The sequence below is a fragment of the Podarcis vaucheri genome (genome assembly GCF_965113315.1).
Source record: "Podarcis vaucheri genome assembly, chromosome: 2".
Lineage (NCBI taxonomy): Eukaryota > Metazoa > Chordata > Lepidosauria > Squamata > Lacertidae > Podarcis > Podarcis vaucheri.
In genome coordinates, this window is record NC_138760.1 from 134,352,491 (window position 1) to 134,368,340 (window position 15,850).

The 15,850-nt window shown below is 48.3% G+C and overlaps 1 protein-coding gene and 1 long non-coding RNA gene across 2 annotated transcripts in view; one reads left to right on the forward strand and one right to left on the reverse strand.

The window, feature by feature from the left end:
- LOC309525753 (uncharacterized protein) overlaps positions 1 to 15,850 on the forward strand; it is a 400,379-nt gene that overhangs the window by 128,966 nt on the left and 255,563 nt on the right. The window contains exon 6 of the mRNA XM_082211248.1: positions 4,568 to 4,741. Within this exon, the coding sequence (XP_082067374.1) occupies positions 4,568 to 4,741 (174 nt within the window). The remainder of the gene's footprint in view (positions 1 to 4,567; positions 4,742 to 15,850) is intronic.
- On the reverse strand, positions 995 to 2,499 carry LOC309525858. Its single transcript, XR_014216553.1, has 3 exons — positions 2,297 to 2,499; positions 1,993 to 2,138; positions 995 to 1,381 (listed from the first exon to the last, which is right to left on the reverse strand). It is a non-coding gene; the product is annotated as an uncharacterized lncRNA (long non-coding RNA).

Consider the following 15,850-nt stretch of genomic DNA (forward strand, 5'->3'; position numbering starts at 1 on the left):
CCTGGTTGGTGTCTTTACTTTTTGTCCAAGGGAGCCCTCAGATTTTTCCGTTAACAAAGGAAGGACTACAAAATGGGGAAGGTTTGATACAGGGCAGCCATAATCCCTTGAACATCCCAGCACATCCACAGGAGCCCTGCCCAGTTGCTATGCCAACCCTGATGGTCCCAGACAGAAGACCATCAAGATCACAAAGAACTTGCATATGGGAGTGGACAAAGGACAATGATCAGATTTTCCCTCTGGGGGCAGGAGACTGCAAACTCCCCTCTGTCTCCTGGAAGGGACTCATGGGGAGGGGGAAAGGAGGAACCAGCCAGGTGACAGGGCACTCAGGTTACCACCCCAACTCCTCCCTCAACCCCTCCTTTCTGTGATGAAGGTGTGATGTTTCTGGGGGTGGGCTTGACCTACAGGGTGGGAATTTCAAAAGTCTTTATAAGGCCTTGCACACCATTTTTCTGTGTCTTTCCTCTCCCCTGCAAGTGAGGGGAGCACCCTGTTGCAACAGTTCAATCAAGGCCAAGCCTACAGGCTGCTGTTTTGCTCCAAGTTATCCTGGTTGTGTCTTTGTTTTTGTCCAAGGGAGCCCTCGGATTTTCCCGGTAACAGTACCACTCCAGCAGAAGGTAAATGGCGTTTCCGTGTGCTGCTCTGGTTCGCCAGAAGTGGCTTAGTCATGCTGGCCACATTTATACAAGGATTAAGACCCATCATTAAAATACACAACAAAATTGTTCCATTAAGATACTGAAATAAGTATGCAAGAAAAGAATAGTATTAAAAGAATGCAGCTATTAAGAGGCAGAAAAGAACAGAGCAATGTGTAGAAGATCATCTTTATTCTCCCTTTTTCCCTTAGGGTCCAGTGTGCTTTGAAGACGTAGCTGTTCCTTTCACAGAGGAGGACTGGGCTTTGCTGGATCCTGACCAGAGAGTTCTGCAGAAGGAAGTCAAGGAGGAGAATCCTGGGATCGTGGCCTCTCTGGTAAGGCTCCCTGCTGGATCATAAGATCAGTTTTGAAATTCCATACAGATCTCTGAAGGACAAACCTCCTCTATTTTGAGGGAGCCCAGTAGCGCCACCTGCAGCATCTGAGATGTTAACACACCTACAACTCTCCATAGGAGATGCATCTCCTGTTCTGTCTGGGAATATTCTTCCACCAGTCCTGCCTTTTCCAACCAGGATGAGGCTGCTCTGAGCTGCCCAGGCCTTCTTCCATGTAGGCTTCAGAGATCTCAGGGACGTGAAGGTACATCCTGTCAAATTTTCTCAATTTTTTTTCTTAAAAAAGGCAGTAATTCATTTCCCTTCTTCCTCTTTCACAAGCAGTCATTTGCATTGTTCAATCATTTCAGGCTCAATTTCTTCCTCAGCCTAAACATAATAATAATAATACTGCCATATAACAGCAGATTGTAGGTGGGGAATTGGAGAGGAAGAAGAAGGGAGACAACAAGAAAAATCCACACAATGGAGAAATCATATAAATATTCAGAGTGTGGAGAGAACTTTAGTCAGAGCTCCCAGTCCACTTCCCATCAAGGGAAGCTCTTCCTTCAGAAGGAGACCCTCACTTCACATGAAAGAACTAACGGGGGAAGAAATTAGTGATTGAAATGTGGAAAAAGCTTCCTTCGCAGCTCCATTCTCTATTCCCATGAGATACTTCATCCAGGGGAGTGTTTGGAAAAAGCTTCACCTGGAAAACTTGTCTCAGTTTCCATTAAATAAATCACAGCAAGGATGATCACAGAATTTCAGGAAATGGTATAACTGGTATCAGGAAACTTGATGAGAAATTAAGGGGAAAGACAGTGTTGACCCAGAGTAGTTACAAAATTAATGTTCTCTCCCCGAGTGCCACGGGCCCTGCTCCAGAGAGAGCTTCTCTGAAGAAAGCACAAGCAAAAATTACTCAATTTTACGTGAATAAGGAAAATGAGGAGGTGGCTAAGAAACAGCAGGAGCCAGATCCTATTACTGACCTTATAGGATCTCTCAGCAGCTCTAAGGATGAGCAGAAAGAGGTTTGGAGCCCAGGCAGCTCAACTGCTAAGTCATCTCTGGCACTGAGACCAGGAGCTCAAGCGACTCAAGGCCAAATCCAGGCTAAACAGGTAGAGGAACTAATCTGAAAGCAACATTCAAAATTAAAGCAAGTATAAAAGACTGCTACTCCCAAAGTTCTGGGACCAAAGAGGGACTATCAGTCATTGGGTGGCTTGTAGTACAAACAGAGGACATTGAACGCATAAAATCCTTTTTGGCCGACTGTAATAAAGTTCTTACCATCCTGATAGGTACTTGTAAAACCTTCTGAATAAAATCTAGCAGAGTCTGTGGCACCAGATAATACAACAATTTCTCTTTCCCTACCATTAAAAATAGATCAATAAGGGAGGTTTGATTCGTCCACATGTCAAAAGGAGGTCTAAAAGTACAAAGAAGAGCAAAAATGTTAAAAATTTTAAAAATAGTGCAATATTAAAAAGTTGACTTGAAAATACTCTTTAACTTACTTAAGAGTAGCTCGTGCTCTGGGTCCAGACAGAACACTAATTCGTTCTCAGATGTCCGTTCTTAATCTGAAACTGTTCTTAACCTGATGCGCCACTTTAGCTAATGGGGCCTCCCGCTGCCGCCACACCACCAGAGCACGATTTCTGTTCTCATCCTGAAGCAAAGTTCTTAACCCGAGGCACTATTTCTAGGTTAGCGGAGTCTGTCAGCTGAAGTGTATGTAACCTGAAGCGTATGTAACCCGAGGTACCACTGTACTGGAATCTGCACACCAGATCCCTATATCAATATGAAACGATATGCAAGGTTATCAAATGGTCTGATGTCCTGTCACAAGCCAAAACCAAACAAACTAGGAAGAGGGTTTTCATAAAAAGGAATTGGAAATGGGTGCTGTCTCAAAATAAGCTACTTCTCTCAAGCTACCCTAAGCCTTTGGGAATTTTGTCACAAGAGGAGCGTAAAGTTTGTGAATATGGTGTCTAAGCACAGAGAATATCTAAGGAGGAGTGGTGTATTAGTCTCAAGATTATTCCGAAATGTGGCATCACCAGCTCCTCTGCTTCCACATTCAGCAACACCTCCAAAAAGTCCTCAGTCCAAGGCAGACTATTGTCCTTTAGTTGACATATACTCTGGAGGTGACAATCCTGACTAGTCAGCTGACCTGGACCCCAAGGAACCCCATAAATCAGACAGCCCAGGGTCCTTGCACTTGAGAAATCTAGGGAAGGACCTACTTGACAGAACTGAAAAGAATTGATTGCATGTCTTCTGTGCTCTGCCATAAGAAGCCCAGAATGAAATACTCTCCAGATTTGACCTCTGACGTTCCTGCCGAATGAGTTTGAAGAAGGAACACAAGGGCTCATGCAAGCAAAACTTGACCCTTTGTGCTCCAGATCCAGCCCACCAGAATGAACCCTCTTTCCTACGAATTGGAGATGAAAAGCTTCCCCGAAGATTTGGTCCCCATGCAAGAGGCAAATATGGCCGCAACATCTGCCTGTCTTGCAATGAGAGAGCTCAAAGAGCGTCAACAGGACTCTCCATAGAAAGCACCAAGCATGGGGCCACTTACATGTGTTAGCTACTTGTCTGTTTTCTGCCCATGCTCTGGGCTTGCAGTTTTCATGCTTAGGGACAGGATGGTGACTGGTTTTGGCACCAAGTTCTGTCCATAAGCCCCAATGAGTTCAATGGGATCTACTCTCAGGTCCCTACTGTACAGACCATGCCAGCCTTGCAAAGTGGGGTGAGGAGCAAAGAGCTGAAATTGCTTAGAAATGGGGCTTTTGAGGGTTCTGGTTCCGGTCTGCCTTAATGGATGCCGCTCCCACGATAGCAGAGATCGTTAGCAAAGAATAAACAGATGATTTGAGGGTAATTGTCCTTAATTAAAGCTGCGTGCTGGAACAGATGGAACAAGATAATAAACCACTAAATATAGATACAAAGCCGAAACAATTTGAACTGGGAAGAAGACTTCCTTCGAAGAAAAATGTATGTTGTTGGGGACGGGGGAGCCTTTACCCTTTCTATATCATGTTTGTAACATAAATGATTCGGCAGCACACACACCCTGAATGCTAACAAACTGATAAAAAGCAAGAGGAGATACAAGAGAATGGGATTGTATTTATGGATTACAACAGAAAAGCAAACTATGTGACAAAATTGAAATGGATTTAAAGCCTCAAACTTTCACTGTATTGCTATGGAAGGAAATGGAGTTTAGTTTTGATGATCAGCCAAGGCTTGGGGACAGGATGGTGACTGGTTTTGGCACCAAGTTCTGTCCATAAGCCCCACTGAGTACAATGGGATCTACTCTCAGGTCACTACTGTGCCGAACATGTCAGCCTTACGAAGTGGGGCGAGGAGCAAACAGGGGAAACTGCAAGCACTGGAGGTGTTTACAAATGGGGCTTCTGTTGGGAAGGGCTGCCCCATTTGTGCTTCTCCAGGGGCAGGAGAATATCTAGGGCAGGAGAATCCCTGCAGGGCCTCAGGCTCCCTTTGCTTCTTCCTCTCTTCCAGGACCCTGCAGCTCGTTTTGGCTCCTCGACTCCTCAGGAAGGATGAAAGAGACGGATCCTGCAAAGCTAGCGAGGATGGAAGGGGGAAGATGGACGGATGACCTGGTCCGGCTGTCTCCTGCATCCCTCCCCACAACCTCTGAGCATTCCCTCCCAGGGACCTCTGAGAGATCTGGTGAGTCCCAGGGGAGTGGAGATGGGGACCTGGAGGGATGGAGCCAGAGAGGAATTGGGGCTTGCTCAGCTTGGGGGTGGGGGGAGGCAGGCAGGCGGATGGAGATGGAGAAGGGAGGCACCTTTTCGGGCTCCCCCACCTGCCTCCCTGCCTGCCTGCGCCTTTGTCATCTGCAGGCAATTTCAGCTAGGAATAGATCACAGCTCCCCGGCCAACGCGATGTATTGGCAGCTCAAAAGGTCTAAAACCAGTTCTGTGATCTGAATGCCCTACCAATAGCTGACAACTCACTGATCCATCGCGCAGCACTGGACTCCTTAAAGGAACCTGATCCTGCTGTGCAGTGTGAACTCAGATGGGGCCTCCGTGTGTTGCCTTTTCCTCTTCTTTTTGTATAACTTTTATTAACTTTATAAAACAGGGAACATAGGAATAATAGACGATACAAATATGTAGGCTGAGTCTGTATATCTCAAACATAGCAGAATAAATTTGCAGGAGTATCTATAACATATAGTTCATCATTAGTGGTCAGTGTATGAGTTCTGGGTCCATGAATTGCTTTCAACTGAAACAAAAAAAGGGGAAACAGGAGAGCACAGAGAACATTCAACATCGCAGAGCCAAATGCCTAGACTGGAGCTCTTGTGGCCGTTGTGCTTAGATTAAGTGAGTAATAGTCATTTTTCCTCTTCTGTTACCAATGAAACAATACATAGTTGGTCTTATCATGAAAATGGGAGGGGGGGGGCTCAAAGTGAAGAAAGAGATTTACGTATAAAGTTAAATTTAGACCAACCAGATTGAGATAGCTTCTGATGGGGAGTGTTCAGGTGAAGGTGTTGCTGTTTGTTTCACAGACGAGGCGTGGACGTTGCTGGATCCTGACCAGAGAGCTCAGCATAAATATTTGTTTGTTTGTTTGTTTGTTTGTTTATTCATTCCCCGCCCATCTGACTGGGCTTCCCCAGCCACTCTGGGCAGCTTCCAAATTTTTTTTTTTTTAAATACTGTATTACATCAAACATTAAAAGCCTCCCTAAACTGGGCCGCCTTCCGATGTATTCTAAAAGTCTGGTAGTTGTTCTCTTTGACATCTGGTGGGAGGGCATTCCACAGCGAGGGCGCCACTACCGAGAAGGCCCTCTGCCTGGTTCCCTGTAACTTGGCTTCTCGCAGTGAGGGAACCACCAGAAGGCCCTTGGTGCTGGACCTCAGTGTCCGGGTAAGAACGATGGGGGTGGAGACACTCCTTCAGATATACTGGACTGAGGCCATTTAGGGCTTTAAAGGTCAGCACAAACACTTTGAATTGTGCTCGGAAACGTATTGGGAGCCAATGTAGGTCCTTCAAGACCGGTGTTATATGGTTTCGGCAGCCGCTCCCAGTCACCAGTCTAGCTGCCGCATTCTGGATTAGTTGTAGTTTCCAGGTCACCTTCAAAGGTAGCCCCACATAGAGCGCATTGCAGTAGTCCAAGCGGGAGATAACCAGAGCATGCACCACTCTGGCGAGACAGTCTGCAGGCAGATAGGGTCTCAGCCTATGTACCAGATGGAGCTGGTAAACAGCTGCCCTGGACACAGATTTGACCTGAGGCTCCATGGACAGCTGTGAGTCCAAAATGACTCCCAGGCTGCACACCTGGTCATTCAGGGGCACAGTTACCCCATTCAGGACCAGGGAATCCTCCACACTTGCCCGCCTCCTGTCCCCCAAAAACAGTACTTCTGTCTTGTCAGGGTTCAACCTCAATCTGTTAGCCGCCATCCATCCTCCAACCGCCTCCAGAAACTCACACAGGACCTTCACCGCCTTCACTGGTTCTGATTTAAAAGAGAGGTAGAGCTGGGTATCATCCGCATACTGATGAACACCCAGCCCAAACCCCCTGATGATCTCTCCCAGCAGCTTCATATAGATGTTAAAAAGCACGGGGAAGAGGACGGAACCCTGAGGCACCCCACAAGTGAGAGCCCAGGGGTCTGAACACTCATCCCCCACCACCATTTTCTGAACACGGCCCAGGAGGAAGGAGTGGAAGCACTGTATGACAGTGCCCCCAGCTCCCAGCCCCTCAAGACAGTCCAGAAGGATGTTATGGTCGATGGTATCAAACGCCGCTGAGAGATCCAGCAGAACTAGGAAACAGCTCTCACCTTTGTCCCTAGCCCTCCGGAGATCATCAACCAGTGCGACCAAGGCAGTTTCAGTCCCATGGTGAGGCCTGAATCCCGATTGGAAGGGATCCAAATGGTCCGCTTCTTCCAGGCATGCCTGGAGTTGTTCGGCAACCGCTCGCTCAGTCACCTTGCCCAAGAATGGAAGATTTGGGACTGGGCGATAGTTGGCCATCGTGGCCGCATCTAAAGATGGTTTTTTAAGAAGCGGTTTAATAACCACCTCTTTCAGCGGGTCTGGGAAGGCTCCCTCACGGATGGAAGCATTCACCACCCCATGAAGCCCATCGCCCAGCCCTTCCCAGCTAGCTTTTATAAGCCAGGATGGGCAAGGATCCAGGAGACAGGTGGTTGGCTTCACTCATCCAAGCAGCCTGTCCACATCCTCGGAGGTAACAGATTGGAATTCATCCCACACAATTTGACTAGACAGGACTCTAGCACTCTCCTGCCCCGGCCCTGCTCCCACGGTGGAGTCTACCTCTTCCCGAATCTGAGCGACTTTATCTGCAAAAAACTTTGCAAAATAATTGCAGGAGATCATGTGGCCCGACTGGGCCCCAATGTAACAGGTGGTTCTGCTAAATTGCGAACCACCTGAAAAGTCTCCTGCTGCTGTTTTCTGCAGATGCAATAGAGGCGGTGTCAGGGAACTGACATCAGAGGGAAAGGAGGTGGTAGGGCTCCCAGAGACTGGGAGAGACTCAACAGCCAAAGCAGGGACCAGCAGGGGGAGCACGGGGTCTCTGGAGGGGGATCTCAGTAATACTGAGAGAGACGCAGCAACGCAGGCAGGAAGCAGGGGAGAGAAAGGGGTGAGAGACACTTCCAGCGAAAATAGTGGGGAGGTGTCAGAAGCAACTGCAGGGAGACCCATGCTTCGTCGGAAGCTGTCACGTCGTGAGTCCAGGAGACGTGTTTCCGTTAAGGAACTTCTTTGTTGGAGGCGTTTCCGCAAACAGCCACTGTCGGACTCCACCAGTGACTAGAGCAGACATGTCTGATGAGCTCTGTCACACACAGAGGCTTGTGGAGCCGCACAAACTCTGAAGGGGCACACTTTTAAGCACAAGCAGCTAATCAACCCCCTGACAGCAGTCCGACAGTCTTTGTACGCTGCCTGTGCAGGAGAAAGCATCATGAGCGACCCAGCAGGAGCCGGAGCCGGAGGAGCAGGGAGTGGAGCTGGTCCAAGCTTGGAGGAAAGATACCGAGCATTGGAAGTCCAACTTGCGCTGCAGACGGCGAGGCTGGAGGAGAGGAGGGCGCAGGATGCTGACAAGAAGGGGAGAACCACTCAGTTCCCCAGAAAGGTACCAGGATTGGTGCAGAAGTTTGGGGGGGACCCCAAGGACTATCATGCCTTTAGGACAGAGATGCAATATGCCCTGAATGTGCAGTTTGATGAGTTCCCTGATGAGGAATCGCGAGTTGCTTTCGTAATTGGGCATCTTGAGAAGGGCGCGCGTGATTGGGTTCGGCCCCTGATGGCAACGCACAACGATATCCTAAAGGACACTATGAAATTCTTTCGTGCAATGGATATCATGTTTTCCAGCGATATTGAGGAAGGGGTGGTGCGCAGACAGCTGATGGCTTGCAAGCAGGGAAGCAGATCTGTCCGTGAGTACTGGACTGAATTTACCATGCTGATTCACAGATTGGGGTGGGATTTATCGGCAGCACCCATTCAGATGCTGTTTGAAGAAGGTCTTTCTTCGGCTGTGAAAGACGAGCTGTCCAGGAGCCCCAGGGCTGTGTCGATGGATCAGCTGACCAAGTCTGCGCTGACCATTGGAGCGCGCCAGGAGGCAAGAGCCTTGGAGAGGCGGGAAGGGAGAGGGGAACGTTGGAAGGAGTTACGCATTCCAGACATTCCTGAGCCAGCTTTCCCGCCGGCAGAGCCGATGGAAATCGGAACAGCCCGCGCGCGCGCAGTTTCAAAGCCCAGTGAGGGGGCGAAGAAGGAGGGAAAGGGAGCCCGGAAATGCTATCTCTGCCAACAGCCAGGCCACTTTGCCAGAGTCTGCCCCCAGAGGAAGGAATGGCAAGGGATGGTGGGCGCAGTGGAGGGAGGAGAGCAGGGAGAAACGGAGCAAGTAAAAGCCAACGCCTGGTTGCCGTCAGGGCACTGCAACCAGGCTCAAGAGCAGTGAAAGTGCCCGTACCAGAAGCTCCTCGACCTGCCCTAGTGATTGAAGTGTCGCTAGAGCTGCAAAATGGACACCCCCTACAAATAAAGGCGCTGTTGGATTCCGGCAGCTCTTGCAATTTTATGAGCAAGGAGTTTGCTGCTGAACATCAGATACAGACTATCCCTTTAAGCAACCCCCTGCAGGTGACCACAATCGATGGCAGGGAGCTGTTGGGAGGAGGAGTCAGCTTGCAGACCGTCCCAATGATAATGAGGGTGGCAAGGCACACAGAACTGATAGCGTTTAATGTGGCCACCTTGGGAGGCGCTCCCATTATTTTGGGAATGAGCTGGCTAGCCCTACATGATCCGCTGGTGGGCTGGCATCAAAGAGTGGTTTCCTTCGGTTCAGCACATTGCTTAGAACACTGCAGGGGGGAAAGGGGTTCAGCAGGGGCCCAAGCCACCCTGGCAGGGACTGAAGTAATGGAGAAAGGGAAGGTGCCACCACAGTATGCTGATTTCAACGACGTGTTCAGCGAGAAGGAAGCTGATCAACTACCCCCGCATAGGCCCTTTGATTGCCAGATTAATCTACTCCCTGGAGCCCAGCTTCCTGTAGGCAAGCTGTATGCCATGTCAGACAGGGAGATGCAGGAGTTGAGAGCGTTCATTGACAAGAACCTGAAGAGAGGCTTCATCAGGGAGTCTAAGGCAGCGGGGGGTAGCCCAGTGTTTTTTGTGGATAAAAAAAACACGGACAAGCCGAGGCTGGTATGTGACTTTCGACAGTTAAATGCAGTGACTGAGCCTGCGGCTTTTCCCATGCCCAGGATTGATGATATTTTGACCAGGGTGCGAAAAGGAAAGATTTTTACAAAGCTGGACCTGAGGGGGGCGTACAACCTGATACGTATAAGGAAAGGGGATGAATGGAAGACCACCATGTTCACCCCTTTGGGGGCATTTGAATATCTCGTGATGCCTTTTGGATTACAAACAGGCTCCGCGTGTTTTCAAAGTTTTATGAACCACGTGCTGGGGCCTTTGCTCTACAAGAATTGCGTGGCCTTCCTAGATGACGTGTTGGTGTATTCGGAGAACGAGGAGCAACATGTGAGAGACGTCAGGGAAGTGTTGAGCAGGTTGCAAGCCAACAGACTGTGGGTGAAACTGGAGAAGTGTCAGTTTCATACCAAGGAGGTGGAATTCCTGGGGTACCGCTTGTCCGATAAGGGGTTGGCTATGGACCCCAGCAAGGTTCAAGCGGTGCTGGAATGGAAAACACCCAAGACCAAGAAGGATGTGCAGAGGTTCCTAGGGTTTGGAAACTTTTATCGTAAGTTCATCCGGAACTTCGCCCACCTGACGGCGCCCATCACGGACTGTCTCAGCGGCAAAAGGAAGTTTGTTTGGACGGGGGAGGCGGAGAGAGCGTTTGATGAACTGAAAAAGGCCTTCGCCTCTGACGAACAACTTCTACATGTGGATTTACAAAAAAAGCTGAGGGTCGAAACAGACGCGTCGGACAGAGCCATAGGGGCGGTGCTTCTTCTGCAGCCGGGGAAGGAGGGGTCAGAGTGGCGACCGTGTGCCTTCTTTTCGCGAAAGCTGAACAAATCTGAGAGGAACTACACGGTGTACGACCGGGAACTTCTTGCCATTTATGAGGCCTTCCGGAGATGGAGGCATCTACTAATTGGTGCACAACAGAAGGTGCAGGTGTGCACGGACCATAAGAATCTAGAGTATTGGAGAACTGCGCGAGTGCTCAACCAACGGCAGTTGAGATGGGCCCAGGAGTTCTCCAAATTTAACTTTGAGATTTGTTACGTACCAGGCCCGGAGAACGTTAGGGCTGACGCTCTCTCACGCAAACCTGAATATTTGGAGGGAGAGGGTGCACCCGAGGAGACCCATGTCATTCCCGAGGACCGCTGGGTGTGTGGGGCGGCATTGGTGGGGCAAAGGGAGCTGGTAGAGGGAACGGTGCAGGATGAATACGCCCAGGACAAACTCAGGAGTCTCAGGAGGGAGGGAGACAAACCCGGGGGTTTTGAGGAGAGAAATGGGGCATTGTACTACAAGGGAGCGTTATACATACCTGAAGGGGAATTGAGGGAAAAGGTGCTCAAGCAACTGCACGATAACCCCACAGCAGGGCATTTTGGGCAACACAAAACCATGTGGCTGGTCACCAGGGAATTCTGGTGGCCCAAGGTCAGGGAAGATGTGCGGGAATATGTGAGAGGGTGTGACAGATGTCAACGAGCCAAAGGGGAGAGGCGGGCACCGGCAGGTTTATTAGAACCACTACCCACGCCGGAGAGGCCATGGGAGGCAGTGGCAATAGATTTCATGACTGATCTGCCCAGGTCCAAAGGGAAAACAGCCATCATGGTGGTGGTAGACCTGTTAACCAAGATGGCCCACTTTATAGCCTGCTCACATGCGGTCACAGCAGAAGAAACCGCCAAATTGTTTGTGGAAAATGTGTTTAGGTTGCATGGCGCCCCCTTGAGGGTGGTTTCGGACCGAGGGAAACAATTTACTTCCAGGTTCTGGAGGAGGCTCATGAGCTTATTGCATGTAGAGGTCAATTTCTCTACTGCCCGTCATCCCGAAACCAATGGGCAGGCGGAAAGAGCCAATGGTGTCCTCCAGCAATATTTGAGGTGTTATGTTAATGACAGAGAGAATGATTGGGTGGAGAAGCTGGCGTTGGCAGAATTTGCCTACAACAATGCAGAGAACGTGTCCACGGGGATGAGCCCCTTTTTGGCCAATCACGGGTGTCATCCCCGAGCCTTCCCAGGGGGGGAGGGGGAGAACTGGAGCGTTCCAGCCGCAGAACAGTTCGTTGAAGAAATGGAAGCTATCCACCGCCAACTTCAACTTAATTTAAACCGGGCGAAGGAGGAATATAAGAGGCAGGCAGACAAAACCAGAAGGGAAGGGGAAAGCATTAGGGTGGGGGACCAGGTGTGGCTGTCCACCCAAGGGTTACCGTTTAAAGGAGGTTGTAAGAAGTTAAGACCCAGAAGACTGGGTCCATTTGAAGTCACGCAACAGGTCAACCCAGTGGCTTTCAGACTCCGGTTACCGAACCACATGAAGTTGCACCCAGTGTTCCACAGATCGTTGCTGTCACCGTATATGGGGGACAGAGAGGGGAGGGTCAATAGGGGACCAGCGATGGAGGAAAAAGAACAAAGCTACCATGTAGCGGAGATTCTCGATTCCAGGTGGAAGGGAGAGCAAGTAGAGTACTTGGTAATGTGGGAAGGGGAACCGGAGTCGGAAAACACCTGGGTCAGGGCAGAGGATGTAGATGACGAGGTTCTGATTGAAGCCTTTCATCAGAGATTCCCTCGTAAACCCCAGCCAGTGGCGAGGTTCCGGAGGGAATACTTCGCCACCACCGACGAAGAAGAAGAGTTGGAGGGGTTCGCTGATTCCGAGGTGGAGGAGGATTCAGCGAGTCGGAACGAAGACCGATGGAGGGAAATGTTCGAGACGTCTGAAGATGAAGAGGATTCGTTTCGGGGTTTCAGCTCCTCACCGCCCAGAGGAGAGGGAGGGGGCGGGGGGGAAGGGGGCCCTGGAGGGGAGGTGGATGTCAGGGAACTGACATCAGAGGGAAAGGAGGTGGTAGGGCTCCCAGAGACTGGGAGAGACTCAACAGCCAAAGCAGGGACCAGCAGGGGGAGCACGGGGTCTCTGGAGGGGGATCTCAGTAATACTGAGAGAGACGCAGCAACGCAGGCAGGAAGCAGGGGAGAGAAAGGGGTGAGAGACACTTCCAGCGAAAATAGTGGGGAGGTGTCAGAAGCAACTGCAGGGAGACCCATGCTTCGTCGGAAGCTGTCACGTCGTGAGTCCAGGAGACGTGTTTCCGTTAAGGAACTTCTTTGTTGGAGGCGTTTCCGCAAACAGCCACTGTCGGACTCTAATAGTGACTAGAGCAGACATGTCTGATGAGCTCTGTCACACACAGAGGCTTGTGGAGCCGCACAAACTCTGAAGGGGCACACTTTTAAGCACAAGCAGCTAATCAACCCCCTGACAGGCGGTGAAGAAAGTCTTCTTCGCCGTCGTTACCACCACTTGGTAAGCTCGACGTTGAACTCTAACCTGTGTCCGTTCAGATTCGGAGGAATGAGTTATCCGCCACCGGCGCTCTAGCTGTCTCAATGATTGTTTCATTGCCCTCAGTTCCGTGGAAAACCACGGGGCTGTCCAGGCTCCATGCAGTCGGAGAGGGCGCTTCGGAGCCAAACAGTCAATAGCCCTGTTTAACGCCACATTCCAGCGGGCCACCAGGGAATCAGCTGAAAGGCCATCAACATGGGATAAAGCATCCCCTACCACTCTCTGGAAACCATTTGGATCCATTAAGTGGTGGGGGCAGAGCATCCGAATTCGTCCCACCTCCCTGCAGAGGGGATGGGTCGCGGAGAAGTCCAGTTGCACCAGGAAGTTTTTTTTTTAATAAATATTTTATTGAAGTTTTTAAGTTACAATATAAAAAACGAACAAAATTATATCAAAGCATAACATACTTTCTTATCTTCTTATGACCTCCTCACATCTCCCGCCCCTACCTTCCACGTTAAGAAAAAATTTAATCCAGCAAGTTATCACCTTACTTCCATCCTTACTGTCTAATTATCAATTAAATTTCACCAAATATTTATCCAAAGTAAAAATTATTTTTTCTTACATTTTAACTTATCTTCCTACTTCACTTCATCTATTTTAATGGTGCCAAATTTTTTATAATCAAGCATCCTGCTTAGCATTCGTACAGTTTACAATGTTTTTGCAAGTAAATCTTAAATTTTTCCCAATCTTCTTCTACCGTCTCCTCTCCCAGATCTCGGATTCTGCCGGTCATCTCGGCCAGTTGCATATAGTCCATCAGTTGCATCTGCCATTCTTCCAGTGTGGGTAAATCTTGAGTTTTCCAATGCTTCGCGAGAAGTATCCTTGCTGCTGTTGTTGCATACATAAAGAATGTTCGGTCCTTCTTTACCACCCCTTGGCCTACCATACCCAGAAGAAAGGCCTCTGGTTTCTTAAAGAAGGTATACTTAAATACCTTTTTCAGTTCATTATATATCTTTTCCCAGAAAGCCTTCACTTTAGGGCAGGTCCACCAGAGGTGAAAGAATGTTCCTTCCTTTTCTTTACATTTCCAACACTTATTATCAGGCAAGTGGTATATTTTTGCAAGTTTGACTGGGGTCATGTACCATCTGTATATCATTTTCATTACATTTTCTTTCAAAGCATTACAAGCAGTAAAGTTCAACCCAGTAGTCCACAGCCTTTCCCAGTCCTCAAACATAATATTGTACCCAATGTCCTGTGCCCACTTTATCATAGCTGATTTTACCGTTTCGTCTTGTGTGTTCCATTTTAACAGCAAGTTATACATTCTTGAAAGTACCTTAGTCTTAGGCTCTAACAATTCCGTTTCCAACTTCGATTTCTCCACCTGGAACCCTAACTTTTTGTCAAGTTTAAAAACTTCCTTAATCTGAGCGTAGTGTAACCAATCTCGCACTTTATCTCTCATTTTCTCCATACTCTGCAATTTCCAGTTATCTCCATCTTTTTCTAGTATTTCCCAATACTTTGGCCAGTTGGCCTCCATATTGGGTCTTTTTCGGGCCTTAGCTTCCAATGGTGAAAGCCACCTTGGTGTTTTATTTTCCAATAAGTCTTTATATTTTGTCCAGACATTAAACACTGCTTTTCTGACAATATGATTCTTGAAAACCTTGTTAATCTTAACCTTGTCATACCATAAATATGCATGCCAACCAAAAGCATTGTTAAAACCTTCCAGATCCAACACATCAGTGTCCTCAAGAAGTAGCCAGTCTTTTAACCAGCAGAAAGCTGCCGATTCATAGTAGAGCCTTAAGTCTGGCAGGGCAAAGCCTCCTCTTTCTTTCGCGTCTGTTAGTATTTTAAACTTAATTCTGGGCTTTTTGCCCTGCCAGACAAATTTAGAAATATCTTTCTGCCACTTCCGAAAGCACTCTGTCTTATCCACAATCTGTAATGTTTGGAACAGAAACAACATTTTTGGCAATACATTCATCTTGATAGCAGCAATTCGGCCTAACAAGGAAAGTTTTAGTCTTGTCCAGCTGTCTAAATCTCTCTTAATTTCTGACCAACATTTCTCATAATTGTCCTTAAATAAACTCAGATTTTTTGCTGTTATTTTTACCCCTAGGTATTTAACTTTCTTAACCACATTTAACTCTGTCTCTCTCTGAAACCATTCTGACTCTGCATCTGTCAAGTTTTTTCCCAGTACCTTAGTTTTCTGCTTGTTTAATTTGAATCCCGCCACCCGACCAAAATCTGGGATTATTTGTAATACTCTTTTCGTATTAGATTCTGGCTCCTGCAGAGTCAAAACTAGGTCATCTGCAAAAGCTTTGAGTTTATATTGTTTCGCTCCGACCTGTATTCCTTCCACCAACCGGTCTCCTCTAATCATGTTCAAGAGCACCTCCAGAACTGAGATAAATAACAGTGGGGAAATAGGGCAACCTTGTCGTGTTCCTTTTTCAATTTTAAACTCTTCTGTAACCACATTGTTGACTATCAGTTTGGCCTTTTGTTCTGAATAAATTGCGTCAATCCCATTTTCAAAACCCCGTCCCACTCCCATCCCTTCTAGGTTCCCTTTCATAAATTTCCAAGAGATGTTGTCGAAGGCCTTCTCCGCATCTATAAAAATTAGCACTGCTTTTTTGTTGACATCTGTTTGC